The sequence below is a fragment of the Ananas comosus genome, linkage group 4, assembly GCF_001540865.1.
Source record: "Ananas comosus cultivar F153 linkage group 4, ASM154086v1, whole genome shotgun sequence".
Taxonomy (NCBI): Eukaryota; Viridiplantae; Streptophyta; class Magnoliopsida; order Poales; family Bromeliaceae; genus Ananas; species Ananas comosus.
The window spans coordinates 10245572-10264710 of record NC_033624.1 but is presented as its reverse complement, the minus strand read 5'-3'; the positions used below and the strand labels follow the sequence as shown (position 1 = coordinate 10264710).

The following is a 19139-nucleotide window of genomic DNA, read 5'->3' as shown; positions in this document are numbered from 1 at the left end:
ATTACAAAACTTATTTTCGAACTCGACGGATTTCAAAAATTCATATCCAAATTCAAAACTGACTAATTTCCGAAACCCAAAGCCAAACTAAGCCAGAAGACTAGAATTCAAACAATTATTTCTGTTTACCATATTTCAAAGTATTTATATGAAACTTAAATTTTTAAAATATAAATTTGAATATAATATTAAATTTTAAATTTAAAAGTGAAATTTGAATTAGAGGAATTTTATATTACTATTTAAAGTTTAAATTCAATGATCATATTGTCAAATCATTTAAAATTTTTCTTATATGAAATGCCAAATTATGAAAGGAAAGATAGAGAGAGAAAAAGGAAACAAAGAAAAAATAAAAATTTTGAAAATATAGTAGATGTAAAATGACTAAATTGCCCATGTATTAAAAGATAAAAATATCCTTTTTTGAGGTACCTGGTAACCGGTACCTCTTCCAAAGTGACCTGCTATTGTAGGTCACAATTTTAAAAAAACTAAATCTGAGCTGTTAAATATGCGTGAATGAACGGTAACCAAAAAAAAAAAAGTATAGAAGCATTACTCATTTGACTAATGGATTAATAAGAGCATGTGATGGATGGAGGATTGTCTAATTCATTGTGTTCAAGCTAGCTAGACAAGATTTATGAATGAACCAGATACAGGCAATTATCATGTCCATATGATAAGATTAATGTAAATTAATTTGGAAATTAAGTTCAAAGTCTCAAATGCTCTTGACTGGAATTTGAGGGACTAGCAGTGCAATTTATCCTTTACTCCCTTATATAATATGTATGTATATGGATGTTAATGGACAGGTGCTTCTCTAGAGAGAGGTCTTTAATTCCTTCTCTTTCATATATATATAAGCCCCTCCTTCCCCTCCCCACCCCACCCCACCCCACCCCCCTCTCTCTCTCCCTCCCTTCTTTAGCCCATCCTCTCTCTAGCTGCATATCTCTCCCTATTTTTTTTTATAGATAGAGAGAGAGATAGAAAGAGAGAGAGATGGGTAGCATGGGAGATGTGGAGAGGGGGATTAAGGTTGAAGCCAGAAAGGAGAGAGAGGTGATCAGAGAGCCTCTGATTCAGCAGAACAGCAAGGAGGTGGGCTCAAGTGATGGAGAGACCAACAGCAACAGTAGTTGCAAGAGTGCTCATCAGGATTCCATATGGATGGTCTTGCTTAGCACTGCTGTTGCTGTTTGTGGCTCCTTTGAGTTTGGATCATGTGTAAGCTCTCTCTCTCTCTCTCTCTCTCTCTCTCTCAATTTCAGACTATTTTTGCTTCTTCTTTTTTTAAACAAATGAGAAAAAGAAAAGTTAAACAAGCCATATCGAGCACAGTTGGCTATAAGGGTGTATATATATAATGGTTAATATTTGAGGTCCTAAATTTACAGTCAATTTATTTGATACTTATAGCTGAATTTATTTTTAAAAAATAAAAAAAAAAGCTTCGAACTGAATGATACAGGTAACTTGATATCTTTCTCTCTCTCTCAAATAAAAAAAAAAAACAAGGATAACTAGGGATTGTAGTGCACAGGTTATAGAAAGGATTAGGCAGTATAGCTGGCTTTAGTACTTCCTAGTACTGTTTTATCCTAATTTGGTTACAGTGACAAACTAGTTCGTGAAAATTTGCTCAAAAATATTAGAAGGACCATGAAATTAGTTGCCTCATGATGTTCTTAAGTTTCGAGGATTATAATTCACAGTTTAGTCAGAATGATTCTTATCTAGTTCATGACTTGTTAGAAGTAGAACGCACTCCGAAGGGAAAAAGAAATCAAATAAATTTGATTTTTGAAAACTCTCGAGATCAAATCTCAAAAACCACGCAATTAGGATCTCTCATATTTTAAGATTAAAGAAGAAAAACAAGATCGAATCTTTACTTTTTTCGCGGATAGATCTTCCCCTCAATTTGATGATCGTGGAATTCGGTTCTCTTGAAGCCGCACACGCGTCCAGCCTCTATAGGTATCCACACGAGGTTCTTGATTTGATCGATGTCCTCACCGGGGTGCTAGCTTCCTTGCAAAAGGACGTCTTTCTTGCTAGAAGATGGAAGAGAGAAGAGAGGATAGATGACGGCTAGAGTTTTCTAAAAACTCCCGTATATTATATATAGGAATATAATCCTATTCCTAATAATATAATGACAATTAAGGATAAGTATAAATCTAGATTTAAATTTATCTTTTCCTTAATTGGTTAGATCGATCAAATCCTAATTTGATTCGACTTGAATTTTATATTAATTTGATCTTATCAAATTAATAATGCAACATTTGCACATAAGTCCTCTTATAATTTACTAACTATTAGTAAGTCCTCTCTAGTAACATTTACACTTTAATACCACTAATTTGTAACAATTACAAATTAGTCCAATTATCAACATATTGACAATTAGGTCCTCCGGCGATTCAATAATCGCGATCTAGCTATCCGATCAATCACAACCTCTTATGTGTGTGACCCCATAGGTTCTATTCTATCTGGTAGTGAGATATATTTTGATCACTATCAACAATATCACTGAAACTCCTTTCAATGGATTAGAACAATTCCAACTCAGCCCAATGAGAATTATCGATCATCTAGATAATTCTCATGAGTCTCACAATCCACCAGTGACGCCTAGCAGCATGTAGTGGCATTCCAGTAGAATGGAATACTGAACCTCTTGGTGCAGTTACCGTGTGATACAATCCTTCTATCATGAGTCCCGACTAGACGGAGGTTATGGAATAACTCGTCAAACCCCATCGTCTGTCATATGTTAAATTTATTCGACTCGAGTTTCTAATATCGGAAACCCTTTTCCGCTATTTATTCTGCCCTGGCCAAGGTCTTCTAAACTCGGTCTCATAAATCACATAGGACTAACACCCCTATCTACCAAGGGAGATAGATTCCATCTAAGTGCGCACCCTATTCCTACAATGAACCTACTGCAGCCAACATGCACCGCAAGGACCCGAATGGCTAGGGACCAAGTGTATGTACAGTCAAACTACAGTAACCTCATTGTGAATAGCCGAGGCACCGCAGGTCAAAGGACCAGTCACACTACTGCAACAATTGAGTAAGTCACTGACGAGTGAGTAGACATCCAAGTGACTTCTCGCGTTGGTCACGCTCGGTACCCTTGTTCTCTAACAACCACCTGCATATTCGCTTCAGTGTCCCCACACTGTCGACTCGAGACCCGTCTATCCAAAAGGGAAGCGACCTATGCACCAATCTCACTGGATCAATCACCGTCCCCGTGATGATCCATTGATCGGGAGCATTTAGGAATTAACCACCAATGACACATGTCTCAAATTCTCAACTCTTGAGAATATATGTCATCATCTTATTAATTCCTTGGACGATTCATGGACACATACATAACATGAATGGAAATAAAAATCCAAAGTTATTCATAATATTTAAAAGTCAAATACAAATTTATGTCCTAGAAAGAATATATGTGTCTGCCTGGTTGGCTTCTAGGGCATACATCTAACAGTTCTTAAGTTTTGAGGATTATAATTCACAGTTTAGTCAGAATGATTCTTATCTAGTTCATGACTTGTTAGAAGTAGAACGCACTCCGAAGGGACCCTCGCAGACAAAGGTAAAAATTTGTTCAATGATACTGGAAGGACCATTGAATTACCTGGCTCATAAAGTTCCAAAATTTTGAGGATTATAATCCACAGTTTAGTCACTTTGAAAAAAATTGGGTTTTGAGTGAACATCATAGATAACAATTCATCTAAATTAGTGCCTTTTGAAATAGCTCTACTTTAAAAAGATCTAAAAACCTATACAAACTTTCAATTTATTTCGATCAGCTGTCTAACTCCAATTTTTGTTATTTCTCCTTAATAATTTGCAGTCATGTATAAAGATCAAGTAGTTGCGAAATTCATCTAAGCATTCGAAACAAAAAGGGTAAACATGAGCTTTTAAGGATCACATGACTATCATAAGCTATAATAAGTTACTGAATTTCACAGAAAATTAGAGCTGGAAGGTTAATCGAAACAAATTGAAAGTTCATGTAAGGTTTTTTGAAAAATCTTTTTATAGTTTAGGTGGTGGTTTTTGGCATATCTTGCCATAAAATAAATAGCTGTTGGCTTATTTTTACGATTGAGGACGAAATTACAAGTATTTGAAAGTTTAGAGACTAGAATATTCAACTTAAAGGGACAGGGACTATCCACATGTTTTTCCCAAATCTAAACTAAGTTTCTTAGCTGCACAATTAAGAACTTCAAGTTGGGTACAAGAGGGGGAATAACCCCTTATCCCCTTCTTGTTCCCAATTCAAACACACACTAAATAACCTTAAAATATCTTGAAACTTGTACCGAATAAGTTTGATTGTTAGCTATGCATCACAGACCCGGCCAGAGGCCTCATGTGTCCTCATTAATTGGACCTGTGCGGCGACGCGCATCCATAGTGCATCCTATTAAAAATATTATTTTTTTATTTATTATATAATATATGTTAGGCGGTAAATATTATGATTTTTGATGATTGCATATAATCATCTTCTGGACTATATAAATAATTATGTATGGTGGAGAATTTTTTTTTAAAATATATGAATTATTAATAAAAATTTTATTACCTTTTATTCGTATGAAAAATATAGTAATAATATTTTATATATAATAAATAGCACTAGATTTTCGTACTTTCAAGTTGTTTTTCAATGAAAGTACATCTGACTTATTAATACGCTTTGTTAGACATGATTTATAATATTGTAACTATGTGAAAACCAAGTTTCATAACTTTTTAACTTTATTTGCCTATTGAACGAGTGGTATCAAAGTGAATGGCTAAAAATAAAAACATCGTAAAAATAGTAATAGAAGACTTAAATTTCAAATCGGAAGTATTAATTTTACTCTTGATGGTAAGGAGAATTTTTTATTTAACATTCACCTGATTTGAATTGATCTATACCATTGAACGTACAAACGTACTACATCGGCTATCAAAATGATCATTTTTCGGACCCTTTGATCACTGGCAAATGATGTTGAAAAATTAGATGTTGAAAAATTATAAAATTTAGTTGCTAAATAGTTTCAATAGCGTAAATTATATTTATTAGAGCCAACCGTCGAACCAAATTAATGTTCCATCATCGAAAATATATCCGTGCTTTCGAAAGTATGCAAGTCATACGCTAATAAATATATATTATCATATTAATAATATCGTATTTTATTAATTTTGTCGATGTCCTAAATTTTTTTTAGCTGTCGAGTCATCGTATTCGAATAGTATCGTGTCCCGAGTCATCGTATTCGAATTGTATCGTGTCCCGTGCTCGCAGTATTTGTGGCTGTGATGCCTAGACTATGTTAACATCTCAACCTAATCCAAGATCCTCCTGGATCACCAAGACTAGTATGGTTATATTTTCTTAAATTTATTTTACTCATAATTTGATTGTCTGATTTTTTGATTTTTTTTTTAAAATTTTTATTTTTACCTCTCCCCTCCTAACAGGTGGGTTATTCTGCACCAACTCAATCGGGGATTATAAGAGATATTGGGCTGTCCCTGTCGGAGGTTAACTATTACGTCTCTTCTCTCTTTAATTTTAGACTTTTTAAAGCACCGTCTCATTTCAGAACAAGTTCAAAATTATTCTGATTATTCCGTCAAATAATATTAAATATAATTAATCAAATTGAATTATTCTAGACAATTCTAAAATAACCTGGGAATATTAATTCTACTTTTTAAAAGGAATTAATAGAACTATTCTCATACCATATATACTTAGCTCGCTAATTGTAATTAAAGTAATATAAAAATATGGTTATACTATATATATTATTTTTAGATATATTAAAATATCTTATACTATCATAATAATAATAATAATAATAATAATAATAATATAATATTAAAATATCTTATTAATTAATATTATGATGATTAGTACCGCTACAACTACTAGTGATCGATACTATTATAGACTTANTATAGTATATTATATTATTTTTATTTTTTTATAAATTAAAATTATATGCTATCCTATAATATATCATATAATATGCAATAACACATTATGTAATGCAATACATACATTAAATATATAATATTTTTTAATTATTTATTTATATTATTTTTGAACTATTTTTATATATTACTATTGAAGTATGTTATATAATATTATTGAATTATTTTATAAAAATAATATGATTTTAATTCTATTTTATATAATAGTTTTATTATTTTATATTTTTTGAAATATATTATTTTTTTATATGTGCTATTGTACATATATATTAAATATTCTATATAGACAAGGGCAAACTTGGTATTTGCTTTTTTTACTATTCTTTATTATTCTTAATAATTTTTTTTTTTGAGGGAAGACATGCCCAAAGGCGAATTTATTTACCAATCAGGAGGTACAGCTTGAGAGAATTCATCTAGACCAAAAAAAAAGTTTGTTGCTAGTGAGTCCCCGGTTGGTTAAGCGATCTGCAACTACAGCATTTTTAAAATATTTTGAAAACTATCCATAGCTAAATTGCTTGGATCTTTCTAGCAAAATCCAAAGATCCTAAGAATGAGAAAATATCAAATCAAACACAATTTTTTTTTATTTTTCTATATCCTAGAATAGTAGGTTATCTTAAGAATAAAAACGTAGCCTGAGACATTATTTGGTTCGAAAACTAGGAGATGATCAACAGGGGAATCAGGGACTTATTCCCCCTCCATATTCCCAAAAAAAGAAAAAAAAAAATCTAGCTCAAATGCATTATTTTAGGATAACTTGTTAAGAGAGTGGAATTGTTGTTCCACCATTTTGGTGGAACTTCAATTACTCCCCTTATACCTCTACGAATTTAATAATAAAATATTATTAATTAATATATTGTATATTAATTTACTTATGACTAACTAGATAAATAAATAACTACTTAATTTATTACTCTAATAAATATTTAATTAACTATTTGAGCAAATAAGTTATTAATAAATAATTAATTAGCTAATTAAAAAATAATTATTTAGTGTGTTTATGCAATAACTAATATTTATATTGATTAATTAATAATATTTTGGCTAATCTAATTATTTTATTAACTAATTAATTATCCAACCATTAAATAATTATTTAATTAAATAATAATTAGTTAATTAACTAACTAATTAGTTATTTTAAAATTAATTAGTTAGTTAAAATTAATTATCTAACTAACTAATTAATTATCTAACTATTAAATAATTAGTTAATTAATCAAATAATTAGTTAATTAACTAACTAATTAGTTATTTTAAAATTAATTAGTTAGTTAAAATTAATTATCTAACTAACTAATTAATTATCTAACTATTAAATAATTAGTTAATTAATCAAATAATTAGTTAATTAACTAATTAGTTAAATTAGTTACTTAATTCATTGGCCATCATTTATGGTTATCTAGCAGTATTCATGACTAATTAGTTAATTAAGTAAGTTTAATTATTATTTAGTTATCATTTTATGTTAATTAATTAGATAAAAAATTATTTTTTTAAAATTATAATTACTCTTATTCTTGCTATTCTAATCTAACTATCCAAACACTAATTTTCTTATTCTTAAAAACGACACAAATTTTATATATCTAAATGCAAAATTATTCTTATTCTTGCTTATTCCAAGAGTTGTATCTATATCAAAAATAATTAAAAATAGCTTATTTATGAATCAAACGCGTACATTAATTCTTAAGACATGCAATATGAACAATGAAAGTACAGAGGGAATGATGAAATATTGGACTTGTTTAATGCTCTTCATTGAGTCACACCCATCGTCAACTTCATATAACTTACTCTTTACCCTATAAATCACCATTTCAAGTTCGTTCATTGATATTTAATACTTTTGAAGATATAGTTTCTACATTGCAACCATACAAAATTCATGATCAAAATTGCTTCTAGCATGTACGTGGCACAAATAACTCCACATGCATGCTTCGTGTAATTAATGCTCTACAAAAAATGCATAACCCGATCGATTCCCATAAGAACCCCTCTTCTAATTAATCTAATTCAATAAGTTTGAACTCAAATTTAGTGTGACTACAAAATAAGGCCAAATCTGTACTATTGCAAAATGTATGTTATATACTTATATGCACGTAGAAGATACAGAAATACCTCTCGCCTTATCGAACTAATTAAGATCTTGTTCATTGCATGTTAATAAAATAGTTATTAATCAAACATTTCCACTGATTTCATGGTCATGTAATATGCACCACTAAACAGTGATTATCCGTGATAATATTTCAGTATTCAATTTTCGGTTCGATACTGACAATTGGTGCGATGATTGGTGCGGTGACAAGCGGGCGCATTGCTGATTTTATCGGACGCAAGAAGGTATAGTGAAGACCAATAAAACTATATTGATCCAACCAACAATTGAAGTTTCTGTTTGTTCTTGATCATACGTACATAATTCGCGTTAACAGGCAATGAGAATAGCTGCTTTAATCTGCATTGTTGGATGGCTTGCCATTTATTTTGCAAAGGTTTGATACTTATTAAATAAGACTCGACCAATTAAATCCTTGTTGTATAATGATATTTTGAACAATGTGATGTTGATTTTTTTTTTAATTTCAAACATATATACAAAGGGTGCTTTAATGCTGTACTTCGGGAGGCTTTCGTCAGGCTATGGAATTGGAGTTCTTTCTTATGTGGTATGTTTTCTTCATTATAAACACGTGTTTCGATTGGCCTCCACAATATATATATATACAGATAAAAATCGAACTTACCTTGTACATAGGTACCTATATTCATTGCTGAAATAGCACCGAAAAATCTACGAGGAGGACTCGCGACTTTGAACCAGGTTAAGTAGTTCTAGGCTAGCTACATGTCTCTTCATTATATAAAAGTACAGTTACTTTATTAACATACGTCGTAACAAGTTAATTGCTTATCTTACAGCTGCTGATATGCACCGGAGCATCGGTTTCTTTCATAGTCGGCACACTTGTTACTTGGCGCACTCTAGTATCGATCGGTTAGTTGTCGTTATGCTGACACATTCCTAACTTACAAGAAGTGAATTATAATTTTCCAGAATAATTAATGTAATGTAATCTGCAGGAGTGGTGCCATGCATTGTTCTACTTGTGGGTCTCTTTTTCATTCCAGAATCTCCGAGATGGCTGGTTTGGTTCCTGTTTCATTACTCAATTGTCGACACTGCGCTGTGCACAGTATTGAGAGGGTTCATTGTTAATACACATTAATTCTTCAGGCGAAAGTTGGCCAACAAAAAGAGTTTCAAGTTGCCTTACGAAAACTTCGAGGAAAGAATGCTGATATAACCGAAGAAGCGACAGAAATTCAGGTAAAATATGTAATTAATCTTGCAGTTCTTTTATTTCGTTTTAAAGATTTTCTTCTCGAAATGTTAAATGAAATTCGCACTCATCTGCTTTAGCCTTTACAGGAATATATCGAATCTCTTCAAAACCTTCCTCAGGCCAATTTGCTTCAGCTATTTCAGAGTCAGCACATTAGAGCTGTCATTGTAAGCAACCCCTTCAGAACTTGAACTTTCCTAATCCACATCTCTTTAGTACTCGGAAATTTTGTAATTTAATTGTGATGTTTTAGGTAGGTGTTGGGCTAATGGTCTTTCAACAATTGGGAGGGGTCAATGGGGTTGGATTTTATGCAAGCCAGATCTTTGTATCCGCAGGTACGACACCTTTTTCTGCTCATTCTTGCTTAATTTCATGATTTCAAAGATAAGATCTGTAATTCTCATGAAATTGTATTTGCAGGGTTTTCTTCGGGAAACCTCGGAACTATTTTGATGGGCTGTATTCAGGTATCGAATAGTTCAATTTCCCTTATTCTAATATATTCATATATATTTGTAAAACTTTCTTTAGAAATTACCTTATTTTAGGTTCCTGTCACAATGTTGGGAGCTATTCTTATGGACAGGAGCGGCCGGAGACCCCTTTTGATGGTAATAGAAAGCTGAAACATTTTCTTTTGCGACATTTTTCGTACATATATATGAGGAAGTAGTCTAATTTAAGTTGCTTCTGTGATTCAGATTTCTGCAACAGGAACATTTGCTGGTACCTTTTTGACAGGTTTATCATTTTATTTGAAGGTAATCATCAAGCTGTGGATCTTCTAGTTACTATCATTGTATTCCTCTTAATTTGCATGATCATATTTTCTTAACTAGGGACAAGGGGTGTGTGCAGAGTGGGTTCCTACACTAGCTCTTTCCGGTATATTGGTAAGACATACTAAGAGAACATTTTTAATTTGATCTTCTAGTTAATCTTTATGTTGTAAATCCTGTATTACTTAGTTAGCGAAAGAAATATTCGCCAAGTAATACTCTTCAACAGATGATGGAGTAGACCCATAGCTTCATTAATCCACTAGCGGAAGTGCTCGCCCCCTATCTATTGGAAAGATTAGTTAGCAATCAAAATCTCAAATTACAGGAATAATTCGAGACAAATTAATCAGTAGACTTGTCGTGATTTCGCACTTTTGTGCTAAACATCTTGAAGGGGTTTCAAATCTATGTATCTCTCTATTTAACCTGACTTTCTGAATCGCAAAGTTCTTCTCCATTTAGTTATTTCTGAATGTTAACCCTTTGACAATGTTTGATCTAAAATCTGCAAAAGTCTAGCTTATCAATCTTTCTACGATGAGTAAAAAAAAAAAGATAAAAATAAGTTATGCAAATGCAATTTTAGCTTCTGGAGTCGATAAGTTATAATAAGTTGTAACATTTATCTGCCAAAATGCATGAAATAGGTCTATATGGGTGCATTCTCAATCGGAATGGGAGCTGTTCCTTGGGTCATCATGTCTGAGGTATGAGAACCACCATTTCTATTTTCTCCCTAAACTATGTAGATTCGCGCATATCGAACGAACATGTCTAGATTTTGAATTTTTCTGCTTGATTAATTTTTTTCTTGTTCCAGATATTCTCCATCAATATAAAAGCAATTGGTGGAAGCTTGGTGACTTTAGTGAACTGGTTTGGCTCCTTCGCAATCTCTTACGCATTCAACTTCCTTATGACTTGGAGCTCTGCAGGTAAGAGTAGAGGCTCAGTCATCTTATTAGCTATGTAGCTAACATATGCCATAAAAAAATAATCATTAGACAGCAGAAACTGTATTAACAACCTTAATGCATAACATAACATTTTCTCAATTCATAATCTTCTGCATGTCTAACAAGAGAACCTAAATTGCTAGAGATTCTTTTGTATCTATTTCAGGTACTTTTTTCTTGTTCTCTGCGGTGAGTGCGGTAACTGTGTTATTTGTGGCGAGGGTTGTACCAGAAACTAAAGGAAAGACATTAGAAGAGATCCAAGCTTCACTAAGTTCACACAGATAGAATTGGAAAAACGTACTTCGTCATCTTTGATCATTCTTGGGGAGTGACTGGGGTAAATTTTGGTTGTCTTATGTACGATGATGATGGTAAAAATGGAAGAGAGCAAAATGAGGGCTACTGTCTCAAAATTTTTAATTTTAAATAGAATCCTCCATCTTTCATATTTTGGGGGTAATTTATACTTTTGTACCCAAACTATAAAGTGTGTGGTATTTTAGTCCTTAAATTTTAATTTGTTGTAATTTCTGATTTGAATTTTTTGAATTATTATAATCAAGCTCAAAAATCAAATTTAGTTGGTTAAATATTGATAAATTGGTAATATAGAAATAATATAAACTTAATTATATATTATCGCATCATCAATCACAATACTTCCACATTAGTTCTACATTTACAACTATTTGACACTAATATCAAATAGTGTAATTTAATCTCAAATAATGCAACTATATTTTTTATAGTAAAACTTATACATTGCAGCTTAGCGTCGAATGATGTAACTTAGTATCAAATAGTGCTAAAAGCATCAAGGATGGCGAGAGGAGAGATAGGAGGGAATGAGAGGGAGGGTTCCGCTTCGGCGCTCGCTCATGTTCAATTGTTAGCGCTCGTGAAAAAGAAGAAGAAAGTGGCGAAGCAGGTGGCCTGGGCAGACGAGGTAGGTAGGGTTTTGGTGGAGATTAATGGAGATCATGAATGCCTGGAAAAGACCTTACCCAAATCTTGTAACGGCTCCACTCAAGACCAAAAGAAACTTTTGGAGGCGCTCGCGAAGAAAAAGAAGAAGGTGGCGAAGGAGATGGCCTGGGCAGACGAGGTTGGTAGGGCTTTAGTAGAGATTAATGGAGATCTAGAAAGCCTAGAAAGGACCTTACCTAAATCTGGTAACGGCTACAGTCGAGACCAAAAGGATGGTGTTAATGCTGGACTTCAGATTGGCAATGGAAGGATATCCCGAGTCGGATCCGACTCGGTGGGACGTCGCAGACCAGAGGGTGGGCGTATTAACTCCCCTCCCCCTGCCCCAGGATTTTATAAGGGGGCCTTGCTACGGAGGGTTTGCACACAGTCTTCAACAGCCATCAACCAGCTCCCTTGTATCTTACCTGCTCGAAGGCCTAAGAGCTCTGCGAAACGAAGCCTTGCAAGGAAGTGCTTCAAATGCTTAGCAATAGACCACAGAGTTGCTGAGTGTTGGGATCCAGTCCGCTGTTTCTCTTGCCTTAAAACGGAGCATCGTGCTTCTCGGTGTAAGGAAACGGATTTTCGGACCAGCAAAAAGATGAACAGAGCCCTTCACCCACGGAGACGCTTCTGCTCCATGAAGGTATGCGTGCCATATACAGAGGAGTTCCTACGCCGAAGGGAGTTTCGGCGTAACGCGGTGCTAGCAAACGTGATTCAGCCGGCATACCTTGGACAGGGCCCAATCTCCACTATTGCAAGCGCTTTGGCTAGGCGCTTCGGGGGTTACTCCCAAGATTTCACTGTTGCACACTACCGGGACAGGGACTTCGCGATTTTCCTTCCGCAATGGGTCTCAGCGGATGTCCTGGTTCGAAGGGAAGTGCTGACCCTTGATGGTTTTTGGATTCGGTGCTACCCGTGGGGTCAATACAAAAACGTCCAACCCCACCACATGTCGTTCAAAGCGTGGATCTGTTTGATTAATCTCCCGTTCGAGTGTTGGACGGTGGCGAGAGTCGCTGCGATGGTTAGCAGGTTCGGGAGGATCGTTAAAGCAGATGATACCACTAAGGCCATGACGGATCTTAAGCTTTCCACTGCCAGATCGCCCTCTACTCGCCAACTGAAATCCCTCATAACTTATCCATCATCTTGGGCGATGAAATTTTCACCGTCATAATCCACCTGGAGAGCTGGGAGAGAGCTGAGGTCAGGGGGGGAGGCAATGAGCCCCCAGCGCCGCCGCAGAACGGGCCAGCCAACGACATCGGGCGTAGGAGACGAAGCGGACGACATCTCAGCCAACACTGACATTGTTGGTGCGGATGAGCCGATGGGTGAGGGAGCGGGGGAACTTGACGAGGTTGGATCCTTGCAGTCGGTTACCCCAACGCCGATTCGAGCGGTAACCTTGCCCCCTCCGACGTTGCTGAGAGGCCGAGCCGCAACCTTGCCCCCACCGACGGTGCTGAAAAGAGAAGCGGAGTACGGTCGGCGGCTTGGGGCCGCAACGGTGAATCGGGAGCCCGCCGACGGAGCGGATTACGGTCGATGACCTGGGCACCCACTGCTGAGAGGTGGAGCGGAGTACGGACGAGGGCCTGGGGCTGCAACGGCTATTAGCCGCAAGCCGTTCAAGTGTAGGAGAGGTGGCGTGAGAACCATGGAGTTAAGGCAGGCGGTTCTAGGGAGGGTTATGAAATCTAGTATGAATTTGGTAGATGGCAAGAGTGCACTGAGGGAAAAACTCCAAAAACCTTCTCTGCTTTTTTGGTCAACCTCACATCCTTTGTCAGGATTGAAGCCTAGGGATGAGAGTTACCCACTTTTTCTCGATGCGCGCCCCGAGGCTCTGGAACCCACTTTGCTCCAGACTGTGAAGAATGCAAAATCTCATACGGAGCCCCCTAGCAAGGTGGCAGGGCGTTCTTTGGGACTTGAGTGGTGGAGCTGGTCCATCCCATCAAACCCAGCCACTTGCTTGTTGGCGTTCGGGATGTGGTTTAGCGGATTAGATCTACAGTTAAGCATCTTCGGACTACAGACCTCGCTTGGCAGCTTTAGAGGAGGCTACTCTAAGTCACAAGTTAACCAGAACTTGATGTTACGAGGAAGCTTTTTTCGGGAAGTCTCAAGCACCGATTTTGGCGAGTGGAACCAATCATTCTTCTTTGATTGTTTCCATACACTGGACGATGGCTCGGCCCAGGGTGTTCTGGTACGAGGACGTAACGAGGGTTGGAACTCGCTGCCCCACGAGAGTGGGGACCCGTAGCCCATTCTGACTGTGGCTCCGCCCTTGACAGGAGCCTTTTGACTCAGGCGCTGCTGCGGACCAGTGGGCGCCTCGCCTGCTATGATAGGACGCCAATTATTTATAAGGCGATGGTTAGAGTAGCAAGGCTTCGCGAAGGAGGACATGGCAATGTGGTCGACCCTAAGCTTAGGAAGCTCATCTGGAAGAGTCGATCCTGCGGTGTGCACTTGGGCGAAACCAAGGCGAAGAATTTCAATGAGTTCGTTCGTGAGCGCGCATAGGTTGAGGGATGTAATGGGATGGTAGACTCCGTTTTGGGTCTTTTAGGTAGGTGTCTCCTATTTTTTTATGTTTCGCATCTGTAGCTGGAATGTTCGAGGTCTTAATGACCTTTCTAAACATAACGCCATTCGGGCGGTAGTCTCTAAGTTATGTAACATGGTCGTCTGTTTTCAGGAATCGAAGGTTAGCCGTGTATCACGTTCCTTCCTACGCAGTATTAGCGGCTTTTTTTTTGATAAATGCGCTTTCATTGAATCCAACGGTGCCTCGGGGGGTTAATCACCTGTTGGAGCTCACGCATCTTTACCTATCATGAAATATTCGTGCGACGATATTCCATTACTGTTCACCTCACTCTAGCCAGTTGTGGGACAAGTTTCTTTATTACAAATGTGTATGGTCTGACATCCTGGGACGGTAAGGAGGATTTCTATTTTGAGCTAGTGCAACTTGAACAGTATTGTAGGGCCAAGTGGACTATTTGTGGTGACTTCAATAGCATTAGGTGCCAAGAGGAGAGAAGAGGAAAAATATGGAGCTCCAGAGCAACGGCCCTATTTAATAGGCTCATCAAGAACTTAGCTTTGATTGATGTACCTATGGCAAACCAAACCTACACTTGGTCCAACATGCAACGAAACCCAACTCTCGCCAAACTTGATTGTTTCCTAATATTGAGGGAATGGGACCTGGCCTACCCGCACTCTAAGGTTGAAGCCCTCCCCAGAGTAACTTCGAATCACTGCCTCATTCTCTTAACCATTAGGGGTTACGGATCGACAAAGAAGATAATCTTTTGATTTGAAAATGCATGGTTAAACCATGAAGATTTCATATCCAAGCTGCCAAAGTGGTCGTTAGAAGGAAAACAAAAGAAAACAGCTATCTTAACCTTCTCTTCTAAGCTAAGGTATTGTCGGAAGAGGATTAAAGAGTGGTGCACGACTAACTTATATAGTATCAGAGGGCTTAAGAATACAATTATGGGAGGAATACAGGAGATCGACATGGAAGAAGAACTAGGCGTACTATCTCAAGATAGACTTCTGCAAAGGGAAGAGCTTAAAGACAAATTAAGACACGTCTTAAATGATGAAGCCGCTCTATGGAGGACTAGAGCCAAACAACATTGGTTACAGGAGGGAGATAGCAACACTAAATTTTTTCATTCAATAGCAAATGGCAGAAAAAGAGCTAATGGAATCGGCACGATCAATGATGATGGAGTTGTGTATCGGTCGGAAGAACAGAAAAAATTATACTTCTTTCGCAAGTTCAGACAACTCTTCATACCGGACGAGTTGGCACCGTCGTCCTTTGGTGATTGGAGCGACCTCTTCAAAGACCACCGTTTGAGTGCCCTTAACCTAGAGCGGCTTTCCTACCTTTCAGCATCGAGGAAATAAAGTAAGTGGTCTTTCAACTTGGGGAGGGGATAAAGCTCCGGGACCGGACGGGTTCCCACTTAGATTCTACCAAAAATTTTGGGACACTATCAAGGGGGATATCGTGAACATCTTGCAGGAAATGTATGAGGAGAGGCTTTCTACTGATTCCACTAACTATTCTTTTATCTGCTTAATACCGAAAAAGGAATGGGCGGAACAGGCGAACGAGTTTCGACCCATTAGCCTACTGAATGGGATCCAGAAGATCCTATCTAAGGTAACTGGTCAATCGCCTAAAATCGATCATGAATGATCTGATATCCCCTTCCCAATCAGCTTTTCTAAAGGGAAGGAACATCACCGATGCATACGCTACTGCATCTGTAATTTTAGGATGGGGATGCAAAAAAGATATAAAGGGAGTCGGCGTGAAAGTGGACTTTGAAAAGGCTTTTGATAGAATCTATTGGTCTTTCCTGTTTAGTATTCTTGAATGGTAGGGATTCAATAAAAAGTGGTGTGGTTGGATTAATTTATGTGTGTGCCATGCAAAAGTAGTTGTTTTGGTTAACGGTGATGCAACCAAATGGATTAAAACTAGACGAGGCGTGCGGCAAGAGGATCCACTTTCTCCCTTTCTCTTCCTATTGGTGGCAGAATGCCTAGCACGAATGAAGAACGAGGCAATTGCTAATAACCTTATAAAAGGCCCTGGACCCTCTGAAGAGAGTAGAACTGTTCTTATTCAATTTGTTGACGACAGACTATTCTTCTGTGAGGCCAGGAAACGTTACATGAGAAACCTGAAGTTTCTGTGGCATCTCTTTGAATGGGCTTTCGGAATGAAGGTCAACAAGGAAAAGTCAGAACTCTACTACATTGGGCAGATCGAAGGAAAAGCGACAAAACTAGCTAACCTGCTGGAGTGCAGAGTAGGAAGTCTCCCTAGCAAGTATCCTGGCCTGCCCCTCTCTTCCAGACCCCCTTCCAAGGAGGACTAGACAGGGATAATACACATCATTCAACGAAAATTAGACGGATGGCAAGCCAAACTCCTATCTAGGGCGGGTAGACTCATCCTAGTGAACTCGGTTCTTTCAAAGCTACCACTGTATTTCTTGTCGGTAATCAGGGCACCTAAGTGGGTGATTAAGCACATTGATTCGCTTCGTAGAGACTTCTTCTGGAATGGCAAAAGTTACTTGCCAAGTAAGGGATGCCTGATAGCTTGGAGGAGTGTCTGTAGGAGCAAGAAAGAATGAGGGCTTGGTGTTTTGGATCTAGCAACCATGAATCTAGCGCTCCTTGCCAAGTGGTGGCGGAAGTTCCACACGGCGCCCCAGCTGCAATAGAACAAGATCATCCAAGCCCTGTACTACCGTAGAAGAAAACCCTTGAATGAGGGTAAATCCTTTAGACCTCACTCATATTGGTGGAAAGGAGTCCTCAGCCTAAGCGTAATATTCAAATAGGGAGTGCATTACAATGAGTGTAACGGGAATACTCTTGAGTTTTGGTCGGATAGATGGTGCAGAGAGACAACGTTAGATCTAGCTTTTCCCGAAGTCTATGCAACAACGGAACACAAAAACCTTAAAGTCAGAGATTGCTGGGGGCGCGATAGCTGGAACTGGTGTAAGATCCTTGGGGTTGACTTAGCAAATCGGTTCGGCTCAAGTTCCCACTTTCACGCCCTTCGGGATAAGCTGGCCACTTTCAAACTTGAGCAGAGATCCGACAGGGCCTTGTGGAGATGGTCACCCGACGGACGTTTTACGGTGAAATCAACCTACGCAACCTTAATCGACGGGGGTCTACGAGATGCCCAGGCTAGCAAGATCTGGAGACTCCCACTATCCTTTAAAGTGAAGGTGTTTTGTTGCTTTGTCCTTAAGAGAAGGACCCCTACTTTAGATAACTTGATCAAGAGATGGTGGACTGGGGACGCTAACTGCGTTCTGTGCAGGACTGAAGAGGAAACTGTCGACCACTTATTTTCCAGATGTGTCTTCACAAAATTCCTGTTAGTTAAGACTAACGAGGAGGTCCACCGAACAGATCTTGCCAACGACGTCACCTCGGCTTGGGATAGGTGGTCGGGTAGATGTGGATCGAAGCCAAAGTGCACTAGGCTCCCAGATTTAGTAGCATGCTGGTGGATCATTTGGGAGTTAAGGAATAGGGTGATCTTTAGAAATGCCACTTCGGACCCATCACTTACTGTCCAGAAGCGGTTGCAGCTGACAAAGTTCTGGGAATTGTTACACCCGGCTAATCATCCTCCTAGCAATTTGTACGTAGCAGCCTTGTATTTTTATTTTTCATTTTTCGAGGCCCTTGCTGCCTCACTTCTGTAGCTTAATTCACTTACTCTATGAATGAAGCGGGTAGCGTGCTACTTTTCCTCAAAAAAAAAGTATCAAATAGTGCTATTTAGTCATTGTTAAAACAAGTCATCTACTCTACCACTGCAACCGAGGTTGAGGAGCTCGCGAACGTGTCACACATCTCCTTCCTCTCACAGTAAAGGATGAGAGGTGACCTCGGGGAGGGGTCACGCATGCTAGAGCCGAGGAAGGGGAAGGTTGGCGCCGTGCTTCTAGAGGTAGTGGTAGGTGTTGTTGGATCGTTGGCGCTAACTATTAATCGCAAAACTCGAACTATTAGAAAAATGCAACTAATTCACTTAAAGTATATAAATATAATACTCATGGGTCTCAATTGTAACTCAGCTCAACCAGCTTTACGCCACTTCAACTATAACTCGATCCAACCCAACCTTCCGTCATTTCGATTTGCAGTACGTGAGAATCGAACCCCAGACTTTTGCCTTTCATACCACTTATTGAATTGTTGGTGTTAACCATTAATCACAAAAACTTAAGCTATTAAAATGATGTGACTAATTTACTTAAAGCGTACAAATACGGCATTCACAGATCTCGATTGTGACTCGATCCAATTAGCCTCATGCCACTTTGACCACGACTCAGCCCAATCCAACTTCCCGCCGTTTGATTCAGACGTTTGACTCGATCTAAAATGACCTTCCGCCGTAG

The 19139-nt window shown here is 37.7% G+C and overlaps 1 protein-coding gene across 1 annotated transcript; it reads left to right on the top strand.

Annotated features, from left to right (window-relative positions):
• LOC109709179 (sugar transporter ERD6-like 16) lies at window positions 918–11714 on the top strand. The gene is made up of 18 exons (XM_020231267.1): window positions 918–1236; window positions 5539–5601; window positions 8341–8430; window positions 8523–8582; window positions 8691–8756; window positions 8846–8911; window positions 9010–9085; window positions 9172–9236; window positions 9326–9418; window positions 9521–9601; window positions 9688–9772; window positions 9858–9904; window positions 9986–10048; window positions 10139–10198; window positions 10277–10330; window positions 10867–10926; window positions 11040–11154; window positions 11342–11714. The coding sequence occupies exons 1-18, from the start codon at window positions 1012–1014 to the stop codon at window positions 11461–11463; spliced, it is 1491 nt and encodes a 496-aa protein (XP_020086856.1). The 5' UTR covers window positions 918–1011; the 3' UTR covers window positions 11464–11714.